We start from the raw sequence: 25,990 nt of genomic DNA, 5'->3' as shown, positions 1-25,990 counted from the left end.
AAGAAACAAAAGTGTTATTAGACTATTTAGGTAGGCATTAGCTTGCACTAGGTGGATGTTTAATTGCTCATGTTGTTGAAGAGTGCTTCCAAGTGGGTTACTAGGCATTCTGATAATATGCAAACATTGTAAATTCCTTTCTTGTATTTTATCTTTTCAAATTCATTGAGGAACGTTTTTCCTTCACTATCCTCCGAACCAGAGATAGGAGGCTTCAGTGTATGAGTAGCACTTGGCGATTTTATTGTTCTTTGAAAAATGCATACAGGAAGATCTTGCAACTTCAGCATTGTGCAATTTTAGAAATGTTAAGATGACTTAATGCATGAGTGTATCTGTTATAATCTGATTCTTGTACGTTGTTTGCTTGATCCTTTCAATGGAATTCAAGACCACTATCTCTGCAAGCTATATGGACACCAGGATGAAGTTGTTCCCATGCTTGCAAATTATTTTCTTGCTGAAATATAATGTTCAAAGTAAAACAACCTCCCCTTATAAATGGAACCGATGGAGTCTATCTATTTACATCTTCCTCCCTTTTTTATATGGAACCGATGGAGTCTATCTATTTACATCTTCCTCCCTTTTACAATACACAATTGGAGGGATGGAACCGATGGAGTCTATCTATTTACATCTTCCTCCCTTTTACAATACACAATTGGAGGGATCAAGGTGGAAAGTAACTTTTGTGCTATGAATATCAGAACAATTCTAGTCCATTTTATTTGAATTTGACTAATAACGTTATTCTATGAAAATATATAAGATTTGAATTGTATTCTATTTTGCCTAGGACATTCTTCTCCAAGAAAATATAGTGTTGCCAGGCACTTTTCACAATACTTTTACAAAAACCTTTTGGTGTTTGCAAATACCATTTAAGTTTTCAAGTTTTTAAAGAAATCTTCGAGGGAAAAAATTGTTAACCCTTTTGAAGCACTTTTCCAAAATATTTTTGATGGATAGTGACTTAGATAGATAGGCATTTTGATGTTTTAAAGGATTTTTTAGGAAAAAGTTTGAGAAATTATTGAGTTTTTAAATCTTTGATGTAAAAGTTTGTCAAATTATAAAAACCTTTCTTTTAAATTATCTTAATTGTATATTGAATACATATAAGATGAACCACATTAGATGGTTCAAAACATCGACCAAATTTTAATGATGTGATTAATCTGAAAGACAATCTCACTACATATATTCTTAATAGGAATAATACATGTTGCTCTTGGTTAATATTTTTAAATCACTCTAAGCTACTAAAAATGGCCCCTTAAAATTCCTACCATTTTCCATGAACCACACTACATATATTCTTAATAGGAATAATACATGTTGCTCTTGGTTAATATTTTTAAATCACTCTAAGCTACTAAAAATGGCCCCTTAAAATTCCTACCATTTTCCATGAACCACACTACATATATTCTTAATAGGAATAATACATGTTGCTCTTGGTTAATATTTTTAAATCACTCTAAGCTACTAAAAATGGCCCCTTAAAATTCTTACCATTTTCCATGAACCACATTAGATGGTTCAGAACATCGACCAAATTTTAATGATGTGATTAATCTGAAAGACAATCTCACTACATATATTCTTAATAGGAATAATACATGTTGCTCTTGGTTAATATTTTTAAATCACTCTAAGCTACTAAAAATGGCCCCTTTAAATCTTTGATATAAAAGTTTGTCAAATTATAAAAACCTTTCTTTTAAATTATCTTAATTGTATATTGAATACATATAAGATGAACCACATTAGATGGTTCAGAACATCGACCAAATTTTAATGATGTGATTAATCTGAAAGACAATCTCACTACATATATTCTTAATAAGAATAATACATGTTACTCTTGGTTAATATTTTTAAATCACTCTAAGCTACTAAAAATGGCCCCTTAAAATTCCTACCATTTTCCAACAACACCATAATCATCCTCCAATATTGAAAACAAGTTTTACTACAAACATGTCTAAATATGTATTGTTATTCTCTTTAGTTTTACAAAGAATTATAAATTTAGTAATTAATAATTCTAGCTTATTTTTAAATCTTTCGGCTGTTATTAACAAAAAAATTTAGTAATTAGTAATGAAGTTAAATTTCTAGCTTATTTTTCTTTATCCATTGTAAATCTTTCAGCTGTTATTAACAAAGAGTATCTAATAGTCCTTAGCCAGAAATACCAAAAACTTGTGATTTAACAAAAGTCAAAGCATTCCAACCTCACTCTAGTGGGACCTATCCCAAGAGTCACCTACTCTTCAAAGCCTATCACAATGGGCCAAACTGATCAAGAAATCCACCAGCCAAAAATACTCAGCAAAAATCAAGACAACCCAATCCCACTAAAGCATTCCAACCTCACTCTAGTGGGACCTATCCCAAGAGTCACCTACTCTTCAAAGCCTATCACAATGGGCCAAACTGATCAAGAAATCCACCAGCCAAAAATACTCAGCCAAAAATACTCAGCAAAAATCAAGACAACCCAATCCCACTACAGTGAGATAAACTGATCGAGAAATCCACCAGCCAAAAATACTCAGCAAAAATCAAGACAACCCAATCCCACTAGAGTGAGATCTATCTCAAGATTTGCCTACTCTTTAAGCCTTGTCACAATAGACCAAACACATTCCTTGATCCAGTAGCCTGCAAACCAAAAATACCAAAACTTAAATCTTAACCTGCAAACCAAAAATACCAAAACTTTACCTTAACAAAAGCCAAAACATCTCAGCCCCACTAGAATGAGATCTACCCCAAAGAGTCACCTACTCTTCAAGCCTAAATGGAGATATCTCCCTTCCTGGAGATTTTGATATCTCCATTCTATACAAAAATTTCCATGTGATGGAATATCAACAAGAAAATGATAAAAATAAATGTATCACCCATGAAAAACTCTTAAAATTGACACACTACCATTCTTTTCGAGATACTGAAGCAATTTGAAATAATTTGCTAATTTGAAGATCAATTAGCAATTGACATATTGCAATTGTTTTCCGGAACTTTACCATTCTGAAAATCAATTAGCAAAATGCAGGACACAGAAATAACAATATTATCCCAAAATGTCGTATTTTTAAAATTTACATACTGCAAAATAAAGCACCCTGCAATCACAATAAAATCCCCAGTATGTCAGATTTTTAGCATTAAAGAAAAATATATCAGGGCCCTTTTCAGTATAATGTTTCAGACTTCATGGGTAAGCCCTGTTCACTAAGGAAAATCACAATAAAAATCCCTAATATGTCAGATTTGTTGTATTAAAGAAAAATACAAGGGCCAGGGCACTCGAAGGCCTTCTCAAAGGATTGGGAAGAGACCCTTTTCAGTAAAAACATAATTAATCTATGTCCAAAGAGGCATGGTCAGATCAGAAAACTTGGAATTACTTTACATGATAGTGTAATACAAGCTTCTAAATAATGTATAAACCAACATATTGGTGTAATACAGGCTTCTAAATAATGTATAAACCTATACAGCAACTGAATTTCTTCGAGGCGGCCCATCTGCCTCTAGGTCTCGGAACCATCTGCCTCTATCTAGGTTTGATTTCTTCTGTAGCCCCTTAACACTCCTACCACTCAATTCAATATTCTCTACATCCCCATCCAGGCAGAAGCATTTTCAATCATAACAAAATGGAAACATTATGTAGCTGCCATAATTTAAGAGTAGACCAGGAAACTGATATTTCCATTGAAACCGTCCCCCACTGACAGATAACTCACCATAATTCAAATAAAGATTTGTTGTTGTCTCTAGCCATGAATTGACCATCAGCATGTTGCTTATAGTATTCATCTCTGACCATCAGCATGTTGCTTATAGTATTCATCTCTGCGTCGGCGTTGCTTACTGTACACAACCCAAAAGATAATTGAAAGCATTATACCAGTTGAGACGAGTGCTAAGCCAATGTAGACCCAGCGAAGATGTTGTCGAAGGCCAGGGCAATAATCCTCAGTTATGGTACCAAAAGTTTCCCTCACAAATGTACAGTCCTGCAAATTCACGAGGAAAGGAGTGTAGTGATACAAACCATAGCTGATATTAACTGCTAGTACTAACTGTTTGTAAATATCCGGGGTTATCCGACCAGTTGTTGCACATATTCCAGATGATGAAACTGTGCATGTATAGTTTTTCCAGACCTGCAAATGACGAGCAGAATGAATATTAGCTCAACTACATCACATGTTTTTATCAGTTTCTTGAAACTTCTAAGCACTTCGCAACATAGCGAATCACCTGTGGTGCATTTGTGAGGTTAACTTCTCCAGCATTGCATTGCCGATCATCCAGCCGACCAGTGTAAGGATTGCAAAGTGTAGGCACTAGAGGACCAGATTGATTATAATAAAGAGGGCCAGCATTTGGCGGAAAGTTACTATTAGCAACAGTACCTAGCACCTTGTTCACAACTGTTACCACTTTACTGGTTACTGTTTTGCTCTGATTTAAAGATTGTTCAGCTGTTACCACATCTACACAAGGCAGAATGTGGTCAAGGGCGGTATCTTCATAAGGATGTGCAACCCACTCTTTCATGGCGACGCAGGCATCTCCAACCGCACTGGCAGGAACAAAGGAAATGTGCAAATAGCTTAGTAACATCTCAATGACTAGACAACCATAAATCTCAAGAACTTATGATACTCATGATCATAATGTTGTGGTTAATATTAATGCAATGCCTAGCTACACTAAAAACCCACTTGTTAGCTATTGTTACAAGCAATATCAAGGCTGTCAACAAGCTGGGAGGAAATGCCTTCGAGCAACTTCAAAATTTTGGAAAACTATTTCATAGGTGAATTCATAAATGGTTTCAAAAAGCTCAATTTTAAGGCCTATCTCTATCAAATGGAGCCTCTAATAAAAAGTTAATTTGCAGCACTCAAGCTCAGTGGAGTGCCCTACCTCTCCTTCATAAACTAGAAACAATAGGACTTACTAAAAAAAAAAAAAAAGAAAAAAAAAAAATAGAACCATCCCATGCACAGTACCCCGCTTAGGCAAACCAACCTAAACCCTAATCGCTGCCTAGAAGAGCATGCCCAGACACAGCACTCTCAAAATAGGAACAGCAAGTACAAATCTGCAACACTCAATCACATCTCTCTTATATTAAAGCAAAGAAAAAAAACACCACCTTGGCTTCGACTCTATTTCACTTACTATGCCAATGGAGAGCCGTGTCTTTCCTACCTTCTATACTTGGAGAGTTAAAAGAGTTTGTTGGAAATACTGGGTAGAGGGGGAAGGAAAACACCACCTTGGCTTGGACTCTATTTCACGTACTATGCCAATGGAGAGCCCTGTCTCTCCTACCTTATATACTAGGAGAGTTAAAAAGAGTTTGTTGGAAATACTGGGGGAAGGTGTACGGGGTGAATCAGTGTTTTTTTCAATTGTTATTTATACCAGTTAAAAAATTTCACAAAAACAAACCAGAAGATAAGACACAAATAAAATAATTTTATCAACAAATGTTGAGGACACCGATCCTCTTTTACAAGAAGAACAAGCTCCAACTTGTACAAAAAAATATTTCAAGGCTACAACCTTGACACTCCAATCCTTCAAAGATATTCAACTTGACTGGAACACCAATCTTATCAAGCCTTGATAATTATTCAAATCAAAATAAGTTTCGGGGACTCAAATCCTTCAAAGATATTCAGCTTGACCAGAACACCAATCTTATCAAGCCTTGATAATTATTCAAATCAAAATAAGTTTTCCAAACCAATACTGTCTGAAAGACGTGGCCTAAAGTCTGCTTCAAAGCTTCACAAGTACAAACACAGATTATCCATAGTGATTAAGCTCAGGTTACTCTGTTGTTCACAGGTCCACAAGAGAAAGTAGTATTACTATAGATCTGCTCAAAAACTTCCACATATCTACAAATAGTGCCTCCAATAGTTCTGCAAATAAATGATGCTTCAAGTCACAGAATTCTCAACAACAACAAGTCCAAATAATTACTTTTCCACAGATCCACATTTCTCCATATCTCTGAGGTATAGTTATCACAGGCCCAAACTGTAAGTGGGATAACAAGGGTGCTCAGATCCGAACTGTACAGGTGCAAAAGTCTGTGCTGTAAGAGATATATCACAGGTATACAGATCCAAATTGTAATCTTCAATTGCAAGGGATAAACCAGGTCCGAATAGTCTCAAAATGAGTCCACAGCATGTCATCACATGTCTTCACGGGTTCATATGAGTAATCTGCAATAAGAGAATCACAGTTCTGAAGGAGTCTTCGCTGTTCAAGAGAAGTCTTGCAACAAGTCTTCAACAACAAATCACAGGTCCGCAAAAGTCTGAAACAAGAATAGTCCACAAGTCTGCAAAAGGAGTCTGCAACAAGAATTTTCCACATGTCCGGAAGAGTGTTTCATTACAAGTCTTAAAGAACCAATCCTATTCTTTGTATTCCTGCTAGTTCATGAATCATGAACTACTTATAAATCTTCTTTGAATGCTTTATACTCCGATGAGATGCTAACTGAACTAGTCATCACTTTTTAATAAATGTTTTTCAACCTATGGTGAAGGGACACAACAATTGGAGGAGCCATCATGTGTTGGCATTATGGCAAATGTGTTGTCCTTGATGGCAACCTACTTGATAAAGATGTCATCATTACGATAACATGATGATTATAGAACTAACGCAGATTGGTACAGATGTTACAGATGGTATGAACAGAGAAATTACAGTTCAGAGACAGATGGAGGTTAAAGATGAAGATATGAGAAAGTATACGTGGATCCTATGCAGAAGGGTCGTGTATATACGCAGATCCTATAAGAGAAAGTCGCATATAGAATCCAAACCATGGTAATTTGAATACCAAGGGTCTTTACCATGGTATTAGCCCCCCATAGTAATGGGAGTGACAACAGTTAATTGATCCCGTGAAAGAATACTAACGACATTACCAAGGAATTTACCTAAGGTATTGGTCAAGGCTAAAGTGATATAAAGAGATGGAGATCAAGGTATTAGGTATGCAAGTAATGGGTTATACATATGTGATCTGATTTGGAACAGGTGTGCACCAGGGAGCAAGGAGAAGACTCACATATGAAAGTATGTTGACAAATATGTTTGATTGATTTACTTGTTGCAAATGTCAAAAAAGCTAATAATGATGAATCTGTAATTACAATGACGTTGTGATCTAAATGAATTATTCAGAAGTCTGTAGTATTGGCAATAAAGGTTGCGGAGAGTGAAATTGTGTTTGCAGTGAAAGTTTTCAAATCTGTACGCAAAAGTGTTTCGGAATAGTCGAGTATATACACGGATTCATCTTTGTAGAGTCGTTTATGTATTCTGAGATGAATTTATTTAGTATGTTGAGATCTGTTCGTGGGTGTTGTGCATGGTAGTCGCATACATAAGCTAATCTATTCTATGGAAGTCGCGTATTTATGTTAGGGTTTATAGTAATCTATTCTATGGAAGTCGCGTATTTATGTTAGGGTTTACAGTGCGCTTTGATGATGACACTTGATGAGTTATGTTGTGTTTTCTCCTGTCTGCCAATGATGTCTCTATCTTAATGATCTGTGTCCAGAGAGTGAAATTGTGTTTGCAGTGAAAGTTTTCAAATCTGTACGCAAAAGTGTTTCGCAATAGTCGAGTACATACACAGATTCATCTTTGTAGAGTCGTGTATATATTCTGAGATGAATTTATTTAGTATGTTGAGATTTGTTCGCGGTTGTTGTGCATGGTAGTCGCATACATAAGCTAATCTATTCTATGGAAGTCGCGTATTTATGTTAGGGTTTACAGTGTGCTTTGATGATGACACTTGATTAGTTATGTTGTGTTTTCTCCTGCCTGCCAATGATGTCTCTATCTTAACGATCTGTGTCTGACAATGATGATTGGGTCGATTGATTGATAATGATGCTAAAGTAAATGGCTCTGTGATTGGTTCAGTAATCTGTGAATGATCTATGTATGGTTCAGTGATTGATGATTCAGCATTCAATATTCTGAGATCTGTTCGCAAGTATGATACAAAGTAAACGCATACATACATGGGTGTGCTTTAGAACAGTATCCTATACATTCTGAAGTAATCTGATCAAGATTTGCAGTCACAACACTTTGTTTTTGTGATGATTAACTATGTATGGCTTGATATAATTATGCTAGTTGTGCATTGATATGATCTAGGTATGATGGTTTATATCTGTTATGGATTGGTTTGGTCTAGTTACAATGGTTGATTGAGATGATTGTTTTGTTGATGTTACAGTGATTCAGTTGGTTCAATGATTATCTTTCAGATTCAGTATTCAATTTGGTATTGAGCTTAATGATGGGTGTGGGTCCAGTGTAAAAATGTGATGAAAGGTATGAAGTATTATGAAACATGGTCCAAGGCGCTGAGGGTTGGAGCCTTTAGTAAGGGAGTAGAAGCTTCCTTCGAGTAGTAGCTAGTAAATTTTCTCAGGGGGTATGAGCTCCCTTCCAGTAGGAGCCGGTGAATGAGATTAGGGGGTTGGAGCTCCCTTCTAGTGGGTGTTGAAGAACAAGAGAAAGTTGTAGCCTTCAGTGCAAGATGGGTGTCTGCGTAGTCAGTGCAACATTGTAAGAAGATTTTTTTTATATAATAAAAAATAAGACAGAGACGACGGCAACGGTGGTTTTCTCCCATATTAGATTTCCACCTAAAATCCTAGTATTCATATGTGTTGATATGTTTCTTGTGTGATGATGATCTATCTGCTCTTTACTATATACTATATGTCTAATGAAATTAATAATGCACTGGTTAAAGATAAAGATCTAATGGAACTTATGAAGAATTGGCTACCTATATATACATTGTTTGTTTTCACTAAAGTTGCGTACATACGTTGGTTGCATAAAGAACAATGGCAAACATAACTCAGAATATGAAAATGAAAAGTTAAAGTGAGTTTAAAAATATTGATTCACCTAGAAGAAGCTTGATCGCTTACAGGGAGATCCATCAAGATGAGTAGTCAAGAAGGAGCATTTTCTATTAAACCACCTTTGTTTAATGGAACTAACTTTGTATTTTGGAAAGTCAAAATGAGAGCATATTTGCAGGCACTTGGAGCTGATGTATGGGCAATCGTTGAAGATGGATATCAATATCCAACCTCCATTCCCATAGGATACTGCAAGGAAGAAACAGTATGAAACCAATGCAAAGACTGTAAATACCATCCTGGGAAGTCTGGCAGACTCTAAGTTCATGAAAGTCATGTAGTTGAACAGCGCAAAGGCAATGTGGGATAAGCTTATCCAAAGTTATGAAGGTGACACCAAGGTAAAAAGTGTTAAACTTCAAACGTTTAGAATTCAGTATGGGACTCTTAGAATGCATGATGATGAAAGTACTACAAGCTTTTTCCTTAGAGTGGACGAAGTTGTCAACTCTATGAAAAACCTTGGTCACGAAATAAAAGATGCTACTGTTATTGAAAAGATTTTGAGATCACTAACTCCAAAGTTCGATTCCAAAGTCTCTGCCATTGAAGAAATGCAAGATTTGAAGAGTCTTACTCTTGAACAACTCCATGAGATCTTGACAACTTTTGAGATGAGAAAAGGGGGTCCATCACATCTCAAAGAAGCAACCTTCAAAACCTCTCATAAAGGGACAAAAAGAAAACAAAAAACAAATAAAGATAAAATGAAAAAACCAACAAAATGGATAAAAGTAAACAAAACAACAACCAAAAAAAAAAAACTTAGAGATATAAGCTACATTTCAAATGAGGAAGAAGCGAATTTCGTGAAAAAATTGCAAGTGGGAATTGGTAATTCAAAGGTAAGCTTCCCTTTAAATGTTTTGCTTGTGGAAGAGTAGGTCACTATGCATCCAAATGTCCATATAAAGAAAATCATGAAGCGAAGGGAAAGGATGTTGACAAAAATTTCAAAAGGAAGTTTTCTACCAAGAAGAGTTTTTATTTTAATGATAATAGTCAAAGCACATCTGATGATCAAGAAAATTCAGATTCACAAATTCTAACAGTTGTTATCAAATACTTATGGCATTTGAAGAACAATGTGTAGATGAATCGGATGATGTCTTTATGGATGCTCTAGAAGAAAGTGATAATGAATATTCTTTCAATAATGAGGATGATGAATCAAATCAGGATTATCTGTTACTTATGGCTCTTGAAGATCAATCAATTAGTGAATCAGATAGTTGTAAAGAAGATGATGCATTGGAAACATTAAATGAAATTGATAGACTCGGGAATGAAAACAAAGAACTAGAAATAAAAGAAACTAGTATGGTGAAGGAAATAAACATGTTAAGAATGCAATTGGAACCAACCAATAGAAGAACATAAGTCTTAGCAAAGCAACTCCAAGAAAAGGAAAAGCATTGTGAAAAATTAGAATGTGAAGTTGTGACTCTAAGGGAAGATTATGAGAAAATCAACAAATGGGTAAAGGCATCTAAATCACTAGAAAAGATTATCAATAAACAATGTTCTCCTCTAATTAGGAGAAGCATTGGATACAACCACATGCCTTCAGATTCACAATGTAATAACAAGAACAGCCAGCATGACGTTTTTCAAAAGGAAAATGAATCAAGTCACATATATGAAAGAAAATCTCCTAAACCAAAGTCTAGATCAATTCCTAGGCATAAAGGTTGGTTTCATGGATATTGTTTCTCTTGTAACAAGTTTGGGCATAAGGTCACTAATTGTAGGTCAAGCATTTGGAATGGAAACAGAAGATGGGATAAGTTTGAGCACATGATTAGAAATTGCAAGCAGATTTGGAAGAAGCACAAACAACAGTCAAAGACATAGAAAAGATTGTCTTAAACTATTGATTGCTCTTAAAAGAATATTTCTAACAGTGACTACAGAAGTGAATGTGAGGTATATAACCTCATGGAGTAAAGCGATGATTATCAAGTCCCCAGGATCAGTGATGTATGATCTTAGGGGGAGCTATGCATGAATATCTTTATAATAATTCTCTATGTTGGTTTGATAATTTGTTGGTGATATTTATTGTATTGCCATTGCATCTGGTGAAGTAACAGTGAACAAGAACAGACAATACAGGTTCAAGGGGAGTTGTGACTAAAAAGAATCAACAGTTTACTTTCTGTACGTAGGTCTCATGAATGACAGTGGCGTATATACACAAGTTTTGATCTAGAGAGTCGTGCATACCTCTCAGTAATGAAAGAGAACTGGCACAGATTCAGGTGGAGCTTCTCTTATTCTCTCATCAATTTATTATTGGCTTTCTGGTTCTGAAAGTGATTTGTTGCAGACTGTTGGTGATGCCTATATGATGCTTAGGAATGATGAGGTTATGAGTTGTTGCAAGTCTTATGCTTTTGTTGCTAATGAAATGGTTCTTTGATGCACTTGTTGATTGATGAGTTGGATATGATCAGATTTGATGATGATAAGTTGGCACAGGTTCAGGGGGAGCATCTGCTATGCTTCTAATAGTACATTGTTGGCATTATGGTTTCTTGAGCACTGCTTGCTAAATGATGGTGTTTGTGATGAATTCATGGTTTACTCACTGCTTGTTGGCATTGATGAGAAGATATATGTTGCTTGATTTAAATATGTTGATGATGTTGCCAATCAGTTCTATATGCATGGATTGCATGGATTGCATAAGGAGGATATTTATATGTTACTTGAGTTGCACTTAGTGAAGTTGTTAATCCTACTTGATACACTTGATGAGGAAGATGTGTATGTTATGGTTGTCATTGGTTGATGATGATGAGTTTATGATTCACTCATTGTTTGTTGACATTGATATGTTGTTGTCACTATGTCATCATTGATGCATGGGCTGCATGTGGTAAAGATATGGATTATGTGTATATATTGCTTAAGTTTGGTAAAGTTGTTGTTAAAGCTTGAAGATATGTATACTGAAGATGTGATGTTGTTGATAAGCTCTATGGCTTGTAATGTTGGAGGTACTTTTGGCTTTTGATTGATGCATGGAAATAATATGTATATGTTGCAAGAGATTAACATGCTTTTTTATGCTCATTGATTATAACTCTTCCTATATGAGGAGACATCATGTTGACCATGATGACATAAGGGGATGGGTTGATGACAGAGCCTTATTGCACTACCTTATGCCTCTACTACAATTGCTTAGTGATGATGTTGAAGAGATCGTTGATACATTGAATTATCTTACATAGCTCCTTGATGATGAGGATGTTCATGTTGTTATCATCATAACATCTATGTTGTTTTTCTATCAGATATTTTATTCTTATATGGTACATGGTTGTGGTTGATGACTATCATGATCTTGCTACCTCACTATTGAAGTCTCTGATTTTGGTTATAAATGTCATATATATCTCTTGATGTAAAGGTCGTGAAAAGCTCCATGTTGTAAATCATTGTAAAATTCAATCATGTATGGGCTATTAGGATCAAGTCATGTCATGTATGTAATCCCATTATGTTGGGACATTGATGTAAAATTTCGATCCGATATGTAAACCCAATACGTTGGTAATTGATGTAATCATGGGAGCAGAGTCATTAGTCATAGAAAAGGTCATATATGGTTCAGTCATAAAGTCTTGTACTCTATCGAATGTCTTCAAAAGGTTCATCATATGCACAGTGGGCACATAGTCAGTATGCAGTGTTCATATTCAACAGATCAGACCTACAGTGATCCTATCTACAAAGGGGGAAAGAAGCCTTAATTCAACATTGATCAACCCTTTTCTCTTGATGTCAAAGTGGGAGAGTAGCTTGGTGTTTGGAGAAAAGCTTGGTAAGAAGTCTTGGTATTTGCAGGCGTTTACGGGTGGTAACCAAACACCAAATGGTTCGCATCAACCCCAAAGGGGGAGATTGTTGGCATCAACCCCAAAGGGGGAGATTGTTGGCGTTCATTGATGGCAACTTACTTAATAAAGATGTCACCATTATGATACTATTATGATAACATGATGATTATGGAACCAATGCAGATTGGTACAGATGCTACAGATGGTAAAAAGAAATGACAATTCAAAGACAAATGGAAGTTAAAGGTGATGATTTGAGAAAATAAACACAAATCCTATGCAGAAGGGTCGCATGCAGAAGGGTCGCGTACATACACAAGTCCTTTAAGGGAAAATTGCGTACAAAATCCGAACCATGGTAATTTGAATACCAAGGGTCTTTACCATGGTATTAGCCCATAGTAATGGAAGCAACAGCGGTTATTTGATCGCGTCAAAGAATACCAGGGAGTAAAGAAAAGACTCAGATCTAAAAGATCTAAAAGTATGTTGACAAATATGCTTGATTGATTTACTTGTTGCAAATGTCAAAATAGCTAATAATGATTAATCTGTAATTACAATGATGTTGTGATCTAAATGAATTATTCAAAAGTCTATAATATTGATAGTAAAGGTTGTGGAGAGTGAAACAGTGTTTGCAACGAAAGCTTTCAGATCTATACGCAGGAGTGTTTGGGAATAGTCGCGTACATACGCAGATTCATCTCTAAAGGGTCACGTATATATTCTAAGATGAATTTCTTTAGTATGTTGAGCTCTGTACGCAAGGTTGTGCATGGTAGTCACGTATATACGCTAATTTGTTCTATGGAAGTCATGTATTTATGTTAGGGTTTGCAGTGCGCTTTGATGAAGAAACTTGATGAGTTATGCTCTATTTTCCACTGTCTGCCAATGATGTCCCTATCTTAATGATCTATCTCTGACAGTGATGATTGAGTTGATTGATTGGTAATGATGCTACAATGAGGGGATCTATGATTGGTTTAGTAATTTATGAATGGTCTATGTATGGTTCAGTGATTGATGATTCAACATTCAGTATTCTTAGATATGTACACAAGTATGGTACATAGGAAGCGCGTACATATGCAAGTGTGCTTCATAATAGTAGCGTATACATTCTAAAGAAGACATTTTTGTTTTTGTGATGATTAGCAGTGTATGGCTTGATATAGTTATCACTGCTTATGTGTTGATATGATTTGGGTATGATGGTTTATATCTGTTATCGATTGGTTGATTGAGATTTAGTGATTGGTTTGCTGATGTTACAATGATTCAGTTGGTTTGGTGATTAACTTTCAGATTCAGTATTCAGTTTGGTATTGAGCTTAATGATGGGTGTGGGTCCAATCTGAAAATATGATGAAAGGTGGCATACAAGTTTGATGTTTCGAGTCAGGTGGATCCAGTATGAAATATTATGAAACGTGGTCCATGAGGTGCTAAGGGTTGGAGCCTTTAGTAAGGGAGTCGAAGCTTTCCTCCAATGATAACTGATAAATTTGCTCAGGGGGTAGGAGCTCCCTTCTGATAGGAGCCGGTAAACGAGATTAGGGGGTTGGAGCTCCCTTCTAGTGTGTTGGAGAACGAGAGAAGTTTGTTGCCCTCTGTAGGTGGGTGATTGCAGCCTGGTAAGAGTTTGCGCTAGTACAAGATTGTACAAAGATTTTCTTTATATAATAAGAAAGAAAACAGAGATGACAGCAGTTGTGGTTTTCTCCTGTATTGGGTTTCCACCTAAAACCCTGGTGTTCACATGTGTTGATATGTTTCTTGTGTGATGATGATCTATCTACTCTTTACTGCATACTATATGTCTAATGAAATTAATAATGCACTAGTTAAAGATAAAGATCTGACGGAACTTATGAAGAATTGGCTAAATGGATAGACATTGTTTGTTTTCACTGAGGTTGTGTTGGAAATACTGAGAGGGGGGGTGAATCAGTATTTCTTTTTCCCACTATTGTTTTACCAGTTAAAACATATATATTCAGAACACAATATGAATAGCAAGAATAAATGCTTTTATTGATATAACTGTGCAGTAAAATAAATACAATATATATAGATGGTCACAATCGATTGCCAAGCTCCAACTTGGACTTTGGTGAGGCTCCAACCTCCAGAGCACCAACTCTATTTTCCCAAGACACCAATCTTGGACTTAAGAGCACGAACTCCCAAGGACTTCAATCCTTCCTGCTTTTGAGTCACTAAACCCAAGGACTCCAATCCAATCTCACTTCTGAGGCACCAGCCTCAAGGACTCCCATCCTTCTCACTTTTAAGGCTCCAACCCCAAGGACTCCAATCCTTCTGCTCTCAGAACTCTTCTCTGCTGAGTTCTGTCTATTTACAGCTTCACTATAGTCTCCAAACTACAGTATCAATGACAACCATGTCTTCTTATGGATGAGTCTTCACAGCTCTGCACACTGCCCACGCATAGTCTCCAATAGCCTTTTCTGCTGCTGCTGCCTCTATAACCTCCATTGCTTCTGCAGCCTCCGCTGCTTTTACTACCTCACACTCTGGTTCTTCACCCCCACAACAGCTCCAACAGTGTTCAACAGCCGCAGCAGTGTTCACTAGCAAATTCAAACAATGCTCCACCACCTCTGCTGCTTCTGCTACCTCATATTCTGGTTTGTTTGCAACAACCATCACCCCATATAGTCCTCTATTTACTGTTTTATGCATACCTGTCTTTGTCCATTCGTTTCCTCTTTCTTGCTGGCTCTTCGACTTCCTTCTCGCCTGCTTCAGCTTCCTCACTTGTTGGCTTGTTTGTCGCTGTAGCTTCCTCTGTCCATTCGTTTTCACAGGACACGTTGAATCAATGAGCAAGGATCGAGTCATCCGTAGAGAACACAAGTTCAAAAACTTGTAACAGCGCTGCTTTGCCAATGATTGTGGGCATACACGGGGATGGCACTTTTTAACGGACAACCACGTCCTTATCATAATCATAATCGCCATGATTTGGTCACCCGCACTATCGGGACTGTTCCTCACAGTATTTTCGCCTCCACACTTAAGAATCGGAGCCACCCTTTTATCACCGCTTTTATGTCTATCGAAAGCTTTCCTTAGGCTATGTGCCTTCTATAAACCTTGGACTTACTTAGAATCAGAGCCACCTTTTTATCGGCGCTTTTAATCACCCATCGGAAGCCACCGCCCAACCGCGTGTTAACTATCGGGCTAAGCTTTAAAGCCCCACGGAAATGCACATATACAAATATATGGCCAACACTATAAAACCCCGCGGTCACATATATTTTAATACACGGGAACCCATGTAATTCTGCTCAATATGAACATTCGCGGATTTCAAATCTTATCCGCCCGCCTTTATAATTATCGGCGGGTCCGGATTTCAGCGATCCCAATTAATCCCTTAACTCCAACCTCCAACGCCCTTGCAGACCCGATATGCCGATTACATCCCTTCCTAAAATGACTTCGGGTCCGGGATGTCGGGGTTATCGCGGCCTCTTGCGATGCGATAGTTCTGCGGACCCGACGGCCCTCTATACTCTGCTTCTTAATGATTTCGGGTCCGGCTTTTCGGCAGGTTCGCATCGGCAGTTTTGTAATACAAAGGGTCTGCGGACCCGACGCACCTTTAGGCTCTGTTTTATAATATTTCGGCTCCAATTATCGGCGATGTCACATATCGCTTCCCCCGATCCTTCCGACGCGATCGCTCCGATATGCCGATTGCCGATTAGATCTCCGTCGTCCATTATTCCTTCAGATCGGACGGTCAGCGCTAAGTCGCATATCGCGTCCACTACACTGTTGCTCCATTCTCCGACAAGGAATGCGGACCCAGCACCTCCTTATACTCCTTCCTAACTTAATTTCGGCTCCGGGTTCTTCGGCGATTTCGCTGATCGCTACCTCCGAAATGATACAAGTCCTCCGCGGACCCGATATGCTTTCTATTTTGCTTGATAAGAGTTTCGGCTCCGGATTTCGGAGCTTGCACCTTGAACAGTTCCGATGACTCCAAGGGACCTTTCGCCGATGCGATGAGGATTCTCTGCTCCTCTGCGATTTCTTCTGGACCGTTGATCTCGCAGATCAAACGGCTCCTATGTATTCTCCCGCTTTGATGAAAGTTTGGCTTTAAACACAACTATATATATATGAAGTATTGTCTTCAATATGGCTCCTCTACTCTGACACTCCTTCGATATGGCATATATATATGCTCTGTTCCATTTGCTCTGTTTGCTCCTGTAGCTCTGCTAACTCTGTCTGCTCCATTGCTCCTCTTCTTTGGCATATATGTATGGTCTATAAGTATGGCTCCGATAGCTCCTCCGATGGCTCCTCTTGCTCCTGTAGCTCTTCCGATGGCTCTGTGTGCACCTCCTCTTTGGCATATACCAATGGCTCTATATATATTGCTCCTCTTAGCTCCTCTTGCTCCATCTGCTCCTCTCGGTCCATTTGCTCCAATATGCCTATTTTACAGGCAGCGTTCCTCTTGCTCTGACATGGCTCTCCGATGGCTTGGTGGCTCTGTCTGCTCCTCTCGTCTCCATCTACTCCTCTTGGCTTGGCAGTGTCTTTCAAAGACCACCTCCTTGCATATATGTCTGTTTCCGCATATATATATGGCTCGGCTATCCTGATGGCCTTTGCTCCTGTCTCTTCATGAATCTGCTCTGCATCCCCTTGGCTTCATGTCATCCTCTAGTATCCAGAATATTGCCATATTGACATCAATGACAACCTAGTTCAACAATCTCCCCCTTTGTTATTGATGGCAATATTCTTCTTCTCTCCCCCTTTGACATCAATGGCAAAGGAGTGCTCTGGGACTCCCCCTATCAAACTGCTTCTGTTCTTCATGAATGGTAGATCTTCATGGGTCTGTGACTCCCCCTGTCATAGTGCTCTTCTTCTTCAAGATAGAAGGATTGATGCTTTATCATCTTCATGTCTCAGAACTGCTTTATCATGGCTTCAACAATGCTTCAAGATGCTCTAATTTAATGCTTTCATTCAGATTGCAAATGGCCATACACAGGTGTCCAAGTCCAGGGTTTCATGCTCAATCCATGTTGATGTCTCCATAGGCAGAATTGAGAGACCTTCATAGTTCGAATCAAGAGAGAAACTGCTACTGAGATTGTCTTTCTTCAGATCTGAGTTTATTTGTGTCTTTGTGCTTCCCCTTAAGTTACTGCCATCTAGTATTCAATCATCATTGCATTTAGACAAAAATGTGAGGAGTTGTGCCTTGCTGTTGCTATATTCCTTAAGTGATCTGTATCAGTTTCAGTTATGCTTGACTACACAACATTCTCCTTCCTATGAGCCATCTTTTCCTTGCGTTCTTGTACATATCTCTGCAGATTCAACTATCCAATCTGTGACTGCCTTTTGAATACAATTGTTGATCTGCATCCTTTTACAGTGCTTCAGTTTGTTATATGCTGCTAGCTGCTCTTACTTCAAACTCCATTCCAGATGTATCTATTTGTTTGAAGACTGCCTCTATCAGTGTCCAGAATTTATCTGTTCTCACATTAAATTCTTGAGTTAAGACATAAACTTCCGTGATAATAGCACCATGGTTGTTTGCCCTATTTCTTTAACAACAGTCCAAAGAATGGTTACAGGATCATATGCTTCAATGGAATGCTCCTGAGACATGATCTTCATCAAAGAATGACTGTTAATATAGCTCAATAAGGATTTCATAGGGACCCTTTCACTAATAGCTTCAGCAATAATGAACAAGAATTACATGCTCCCCCTAACTGTATGCATCACCTCTTTTGGACAGAGTCTTCTCATAAAATGCTTAGATTGGCTAGAGAGCTTAAGGGACTTTCGGACTGTATTTCCTTCCTTCTCCATACTTGTGTAACTTTCTTCTTTTGCATGGTTCTAGCTTGTGTAAGAGCCCATGTTAATTTACAATCACGTGCCATGTGACCAATGTTATGACACTTGAAGCATTCTACATTGTTCATGAATAAGAACTCATGATTTCTTCCTATAAACTTATTTCTTGGAGGTTGTCAGAGACTATAGCATCTATTTCTGTGAGATGGTTGGGGACCATAACATCTATCTTTATGATATACTTTACAGTCTTTTGCCATATGACCAAAGTTTGAACAGGAATAACAATAACCAAAAAATGAACTTTGGTACCTGGGAGATGGAGGTTTCTTTGATGTACTTCTGAAGCCTTGCTGCCTTGAGATCCTTTGATGATAACCATTGCCTCTCGCATCTTTGTCATCATCTATATTTCTTCTTGGAGCGGGTTTTCTTCTTGGAGCAGGATTTCTTCTTGGAGCAGGATTTGTTCTATTGTAGCCTTGATTTTTCTCCTTGCCTTTGCTGGAACTGGGAGCATCACTATTTCTTTCTAGCTTCTTCACATCTCTTTTGTTTGAAGCATTTTCATTCTTGTTTGAGGATTCACCTACATATCCGAGACCTGATTTATCAGATGGACATCTGTGATAGCTGAGCATGTCATCCAAGGCCTGAGAGCTCTTCATGATTTTGTTCATCCCTTCAACCTTTTTCCTGAGGAGGACAATCTCTTCTTCCAATCTTTCACACTCATTATTCTTATTTGCAAGTTGTTCCTCAGTTTCTTCCTTGCTACGAGTAGCTTCAGCTGCTACTATTTTAAGGGAGATGATATCTGACTTCATTTTGAAGATTTCTTCATTCTTTGCTTGACTGCTCTCCATTCTCTTCTCAGCTCCTTGTGCCTGTTTCCTGGCTTCTTGTAATTGAGACTTAAGGGAGGAGACCTCTACCTTGTACTGACCAATCTCTTCTTCAAGTTTGTTCACACTCTTGTGCCTTTGTTCAAGTTGACTTGACAAGATATCTTCCTGCTTCTTTGCTTTATGATATTCCTTCTTAAGCTTGGCAAGCTCTTCATCCCTTTCTTGTACTTGAAGCTTGATGAGATCAACTTTCTTCCTTGTTTGATCTTGGTCACCAACTGGAGCTATCTTCTTAAGTGCCTCATTTTCTTTTTTCAAATTATTATTCTCTTCCATGACAGTCATAAGTCGAGCAAGGAGTTCTTCTACGAATTCTTTTTCATTCTCTTCATCTTTTTGGTCTGCTACAGTCTTGATGTCATCATTCTTATTTTCAGCTTCTATGATGGGTTCTGGATTTTCTTCTAGATTTCCATTGTCTTCTTGATTGATGTTCATGGTCAATGCTCCTTTTGAGTGAAGGTCATGAAGTTTGTCCGATATACCCTTTGCTAATGAACATTTTCCTAGTTGTTCTTTACAGAATCAGGTAGCCCATTCAAGATTGCCTTTACTGCTTTTGCATTGTACTCCTTGGATTTTTCATCCATACTGCTATCATCAATCACAGATTTCCAGATTTCCAGATTTCAAAGCCTTGAGTCTGTAAGAAATTCCTCATTCTTACTTCCCGTATATTAAAGTTCCCATTGAGCCTTGGAGCCTCCTCAAATTCATTGTCTTCTATTTTAGTAGTAGAGGGAGACACATCCTTAGGAGGATTGGAGACTTTCTTCCTTGATCTCGCCATTTGTGTTCTAAGAGTCAACCTTCAAGCTGTTAAGCTTTGAATGAAGGAACCTGCTCTGATACCAATTGTTGGAAATACTGAGAGGGGGGGTGAATCAGTGTTTCTTTTTCCCACTATTGTTTTACCAGTTAAAACATATATATTCAGAACACAATATGAATAGCAAGAATAAATGCTTTTATTAATATAACTGTGCAGTAAAATAAATACAATATATAGATGGTCACAATCGGTTGCCAAGCTCCAACTTGGACTTTGGTGAGGCTCCAACCTCCAGAGCACCAACTCTATTTTCCCAAGACACCAATCTTGGACTTAAGAGCACCAACTCCCAAGGACTTCAATCCTTCCTGCTTTTGAGGCACTAACCCCAAGGACTCCAATCCAATCTCACTTCTGAGACACCAGCCTCAAGGACTCCCATCCTTCTCACTTTTAAGGCTCCAACCCCAAGGACTCCAATCCTTCTGCTCTCATAACTCTTCTCTGCTGAGTTCTGTCTATTTACAGCTTCACTATAGTCTCCAAACTACAGTATCAATGACAACCATGTCTTCTTATGGATGAGTCTTCACAGCTCTGCACACTGCCCACGCATAGTCTCCAATAGCCTTTTCTACTGTTGCTGCCTCTATAACCTCCGCTGCTTCTGCAGCCTCCGCTGCTTTTACTACCTCACACTCTGGTTCTTCACCCCCACAACAGCTCCAACAGTGTTCAACAGCCGCAGCAGTGTTCACTAGCAAATTCAAACAATGCTCCACCACCTCTGCTGCTTCTGCTACCTCATATTCTGGTTTGTTTGCAACAACCATCACCCCATCTAGTCCTCTGTTTACTGTTTTATGCATACCTGTCTTTGTCCATTCGTTTCCTCTTTCTTGCTGGCTCTTCGGCTTCCTTCTCGCCTGCTTCAGCTTCCTCACTTGTTCGCTTGTTTGTCACCGTAGCTTCCTCTGTCCATTCGTTTTCACAGGACACGTTGAATCAATGAGCAAGGATCGAGTCATCCGTAGAGAACACAAGTTCAAAAACTTGTAACAGTGCTGCTTTGCCAATGATTGTGGGCATACACAGGGATGGCATTTTTTAACGAACAGCCACGTCCTTATCATAATCATAATCACCATGATTTGGTCTCCCGCACTATAGGGACTGTTCCTCACAGTATTTTCGCCTCCACTTAAGAATCGGAGCCACCCTTTTATCACCGCATTTATGTCTATCGAAAGCTTTCCTTAGGCTATGTGCCTTCTATAAACCTTGGACTTACTTAGAATCAGAGCCACCTTTTTATCGGCGCTTTTAATCACCCAACGGAAGCCACCGCCCAACCGCGTGTTAACTATCGGGCTAAGCTTTAAAGCCCCACGGAAATGCACATATACAAATATATGGCCAACACTATAAAACCCCGCGGTCACATATATTTTAATACACGGGAACCCATGTAATTCTTCTCAATATGAACATTCGCGGATTTCAAATCTTATCCGCCCGCCTTTATAATTATCGGCGGGTCCGGATTTCGGCGATCCCAATTAATCCCTTAACTCCGACCTCCGACGCCCTTGCGGACCCGATATGCCGATTACATCCCTTCCTAAAATGACTTCGGGTCCAGGATGTCGGGGTTATCGCAGCCTCTTGCGATGTGATAGTTCTGCGGACCCGACGGCCCTCTATACTCTGCTTCTTAATGATTTCGGGTCCGGCTTTTCGACAGGTTCGCATCGGCAGTTTTGTAATACAAAGGGTCTGCAGACCCGACGCACCTTTAGGCTCTGTTTTATAATATTTCGGCTCCAATTATCGGCGATGTCACATATCGCTTCCCCCGATCCTTCCGACGCGATCACTCCGATATGTCGATTGCCGTTTAGATCTCCGTCGTCCATTATTCCTTCAGATCGGACGGTCAGCGCTAGTTCGCATATCGCGTCCACTGCACTGTTGCTCCGTTCTCCGACAAGGAACGCGGACCCGACACCTCCTTATACTCCTTCCTAACTTAATTTCGGCTCCGGGTTCTTCGGCGATTTCGCTGATCGCTACCTCCAAAATGATACAAGTCCTCCGCGGACCCGATATGCTTTCTATTTTGCTTGATAAGAGTTTCGGCTCCGGATTTCGGAGCTTGCACCTTGAACAGTTCCGACGACTCCAAGGGACTTTCGCCGATGCGATAAGGATTCTCTGCTCCTCTGCGATTTCTTCTGGACCGTTGATCTGGCAGATCAAACGGCTCCTATGTATTCTCCCGCTTTGATGAAAGTTTGGCTTTAAACACAACTATATATATATGAAGTATTGTCTTCAATATGGCTCCTCTGCTCTGACACTCCTTCGATATGGCATATATATATGCTCTGTTCCATTTGCTCCTGTAGCTCCGCTAACTCTGTCTGCTCCATTGCTCCTCTTCTTTGGCATATATGTATGGTCTATAAGTATGGCTCCGATAGCTCCTCCGATGGCTCCTCTTGCTCCTGTAGCTCCTCCGATGGCTCTGTGTGCACCTCCTCTTTGGCATATACCGATGGCTCTATATATATTGCTCCTCTTGGCTCCTCTTGCTCCATCTGCTCCTCTCGGTCCATTTGCTCCATTTGCTCCGATATGCCTATTTTACAGGCAGCGTTCCTCTTGCTTTGACATGGCTCTCCGATGGCTTGGTGGCTCTGTCTGCTCCTCTCATCTCCATCTACTCCTCTTGGCTTGGCAGTGTCTTTCAAAGACCACCTCCTTGCATATATGTCTGTTTCCGCATATATATATATATATATATATATGGCTCGGCTATCCTGATGGCCTTTGCTCCTGTCTCTTCATGAATCTGCTCTACATCCCCTTGGTTTCATGTCATCCTCTAGTATCCAGAATATTGCCATATTGACATCAATGACAACCTAGTTCAACAGGTTGCGTACATATGTTGGTTGTATAAAGAACAATAGCATACATAACTCAGAATAACAAAAAGAAAAGTTGAAGTGAGTTTAAAAATATTGATTCGCCCCCTCCCGCCCCCGCCCTCTTAGTATTTTCCCAACATCATGTCCTAGTGAACCTACATAAGTCAGCTAGTAGACTTGATCAATATTAACATACAATGTTTTCAAAATTAGTATCTCCATAATGACAAGGAGTTAGGAAAGAGGTGAAAGTCCTCTACAAGCTGGTATAAGACTCTCACTTCAAAATGATGTATCTAATGTCCAAGAAAAAATTTATTTTATGACAGTTCCTAGAATTTGTGATAGCTTATTGGAATTTAAGGTTTACATGATTAGGGCATTCAAATGATTAGGGTATTATCTAGGGTTATGGTTTCATCATATATTAGAGATAAATATTTAGGATTAGGGTTAGGGCATCATTACAAGCAAGGATTTAGGGTTAGGTCTTCATCATCTCCAATTAAGGTTAGGTCACAATACCATATTGACATCAATGACAACCTTATCCAACAATCTCCCCATTTGTCATTGATGGCAATATACTTCTACTTTCAGCGTTCTCTCCCCCTTTGACATCAATGGCAACCTCTTCATATGGTGCTCCCCTTGTCATGGTGTTGCTCCCCCCTGTCATGGTGCTACTTCCCTTATCATTGTGATGCTCTGATGGGATATAAGAGAGACAACCCCCATCTTTTGGGGAAGATATTCAAATGCTTCTCAGGGTAAGGGTTTTGTGAAGATATCTGCAATTTGCTCCTTTGTGTTGATATGCTCCAATCTGACATTTTGTTTTGTAACCTGTTCTACGAGAAAATTATACTTGATTGGGATATGTTTAGCCTTTGAATGCATCACAGGGATTCTTTGAAAGACTTATACTAGTTTTATCACAATAGACGGTGATTGGTTAATTAGTTTCTATGTTGACATCTTTCAGAGCTTCCTTCATCCATAGGATTTAAGTACAACAGTCTACAGTAGCTACGTATTCGGCTTTAGCGGTGGAAAGAGATATAAATGATTACTTTTTGCTAAGCCAAGATACAAGACAATCTCCTAAAAAGAATGCATTCCAAGTAGTACTTTTTTTAACGTCCATGCATCCTGCCCAATTTGCATCAAATGTATGTCATCAAGGCAAGCGTTGGATCAAGTTCATGAAACATAAAATGACTTATTATTGAATGATCGGATATTGGTTGGGCTAGATTTGATTATGTACACCTGTCTTATTCTTTAAATGTCGTGATCCAGGTTTGTCTGAAATCTGGAAGTGCAGCGAAGTTATGAGTTAATATTTGCAGATCTATACGTTGGTTCATCTCTACAAAAGCGCGTATACACGCAGGTTCTAATCTTCAAAATAGCGTATATAAAAGAAAAGTCTCTTCTTCAAATCTGACTGATCAATCTGATCAATTTTAACGTCCACACATCCTGCCCAATCTGCATCAAGTGTATGTCATCAAAGCAAGTGTTGTGCTCTTGGGATACCATAGTCCAAAATCAAGAGTACCTTTCAGATATCTGAGGATTCTAAGAGAAATTTTGCGGGCAAAACTGTGTGAAGGATTTTCAATCCCGTCCAACGTTTTGGGGTGGACACTCCACCCAAAATCTTGGACGGGATTAAAAATCCTTCACACAGTTTTCCTGCAAAATTTCTCTCAATATGAATAACTGTGGAAATATACACTCTCTCATCTAAGGATTCCTTTTACAGCCATCAAATGGGATTCTTTGGGGGTTGATTGGAATCTTGCCACCATTCCTACTGGTTGCATAATATATGGTTGTGAAGTTGTCAGATATAGGAGGGCTCCAATCATTGATCTGTAAAGAGTAGAATCTATTGTAGGGGATTTGTTGAAAATTGGCAGCTCAGGTATGAATTTATAAAAATAGAATTTCTAAAAATAGAAAATCTAAAAATAGAATTTCTAAAAATATGAAGTCTCAAGTATGACTCTCCAAAAATAGTAAATCACCTTGCATCAATTGGTAATCAAGCATTGTTGATGGAAAATCCCTTCTGATCATCAATCAATCCTAATAAGTTCAATTCCAACTTCATCATTATTATTATTATTATTAAAAATAAATTCAAGTCTCTCAATCATGAGACTCAATCATGTCAAATGTAACTCCCCTCAATTAATACAAATGTTACTCTCTCTCTCTTGATGGATTCATTTCTCTCTCTTTAATGCTCTTACGCACCTCTTACACTCTCTTGCACACTTTAATAACTCGTAAAAAAAATTCCTCTTACAAAAAAATTCCTCTTACACCTCTTCAATGCATAAGTTACACTTCTCTCATAAATGCATAAGTTAAACTCATCTCCTTTATGGCATAAGTTACAATCCTATTTTGGCATATGTAACTCGTCCTCAAGGCATGTGTATTTCTCCTCTAATGTCTTATTTCTCGTTAGGGTCAAATCTGCGTTATTGGTGGAGAGAATATATGCATTACCGTTCGCCGTTCTGTGTGGAGAGAATAGATCCGTGACCCTTTGCCGAAGATCATGTCCAAGAAGATTGAAACTAAATGAAAGTTTTCAATG

The 25,990-nt window shown here is 38.5% G+C and overlaps 1 protein-coding gene across 1 annotated transcript in view; it reads right to left on the bottom strand.

Moving 5' to 3' along the window:
• Window positions 1–3,404: 3,404 nt before the first annotated feature.
• LOC149196657 (uncharacterized) overlaps window positions 3,405–25,990 on the bottom strand; it is a 71,994-nt gene continuing 49,408 nt past the window's right edge. Inside the window, exons 8-9 of the mRNA XM_089405607.1 lie at window positions 4,288–4,612; window positions 3,405–4,190 (exon numbers count right to left, since the gene is read on the bottom strand). Of these exons, the coding sequence (XP_089261733.1) occupies window positions 3,837–4,190; window positions 4,288–4,612 (679 nt within the window). The 3' untranslated portion in view covers window positions 3,405–3,836. The remainder of the gene's footprint in view (window positions 4,191–4,287; window positions 4,613–25,990) is intronic.

Source organism: Pinus tabuliformis, chromosome 2_2 (genome assembly GCF_031772625.1).
Source record: "Pinus tabuliformis cultivar Carrire ecotype Pingquan chromosome 2_2, CPIR1, whole genome shotgun sequence".
Classification (NCBI taxonomy): domain Eukaryota; kingdom Viridiplantae; phylum Streptophyta; class Pinopsida; order Pinales; family Pinaceae; genus Pinus; species Pinus tabuliformis.
The sequence above is the reverse complement of the archived record's forward strand: the minus strand, read 5'-3'. Positions and strand labels throughout refer to the sequence as shown.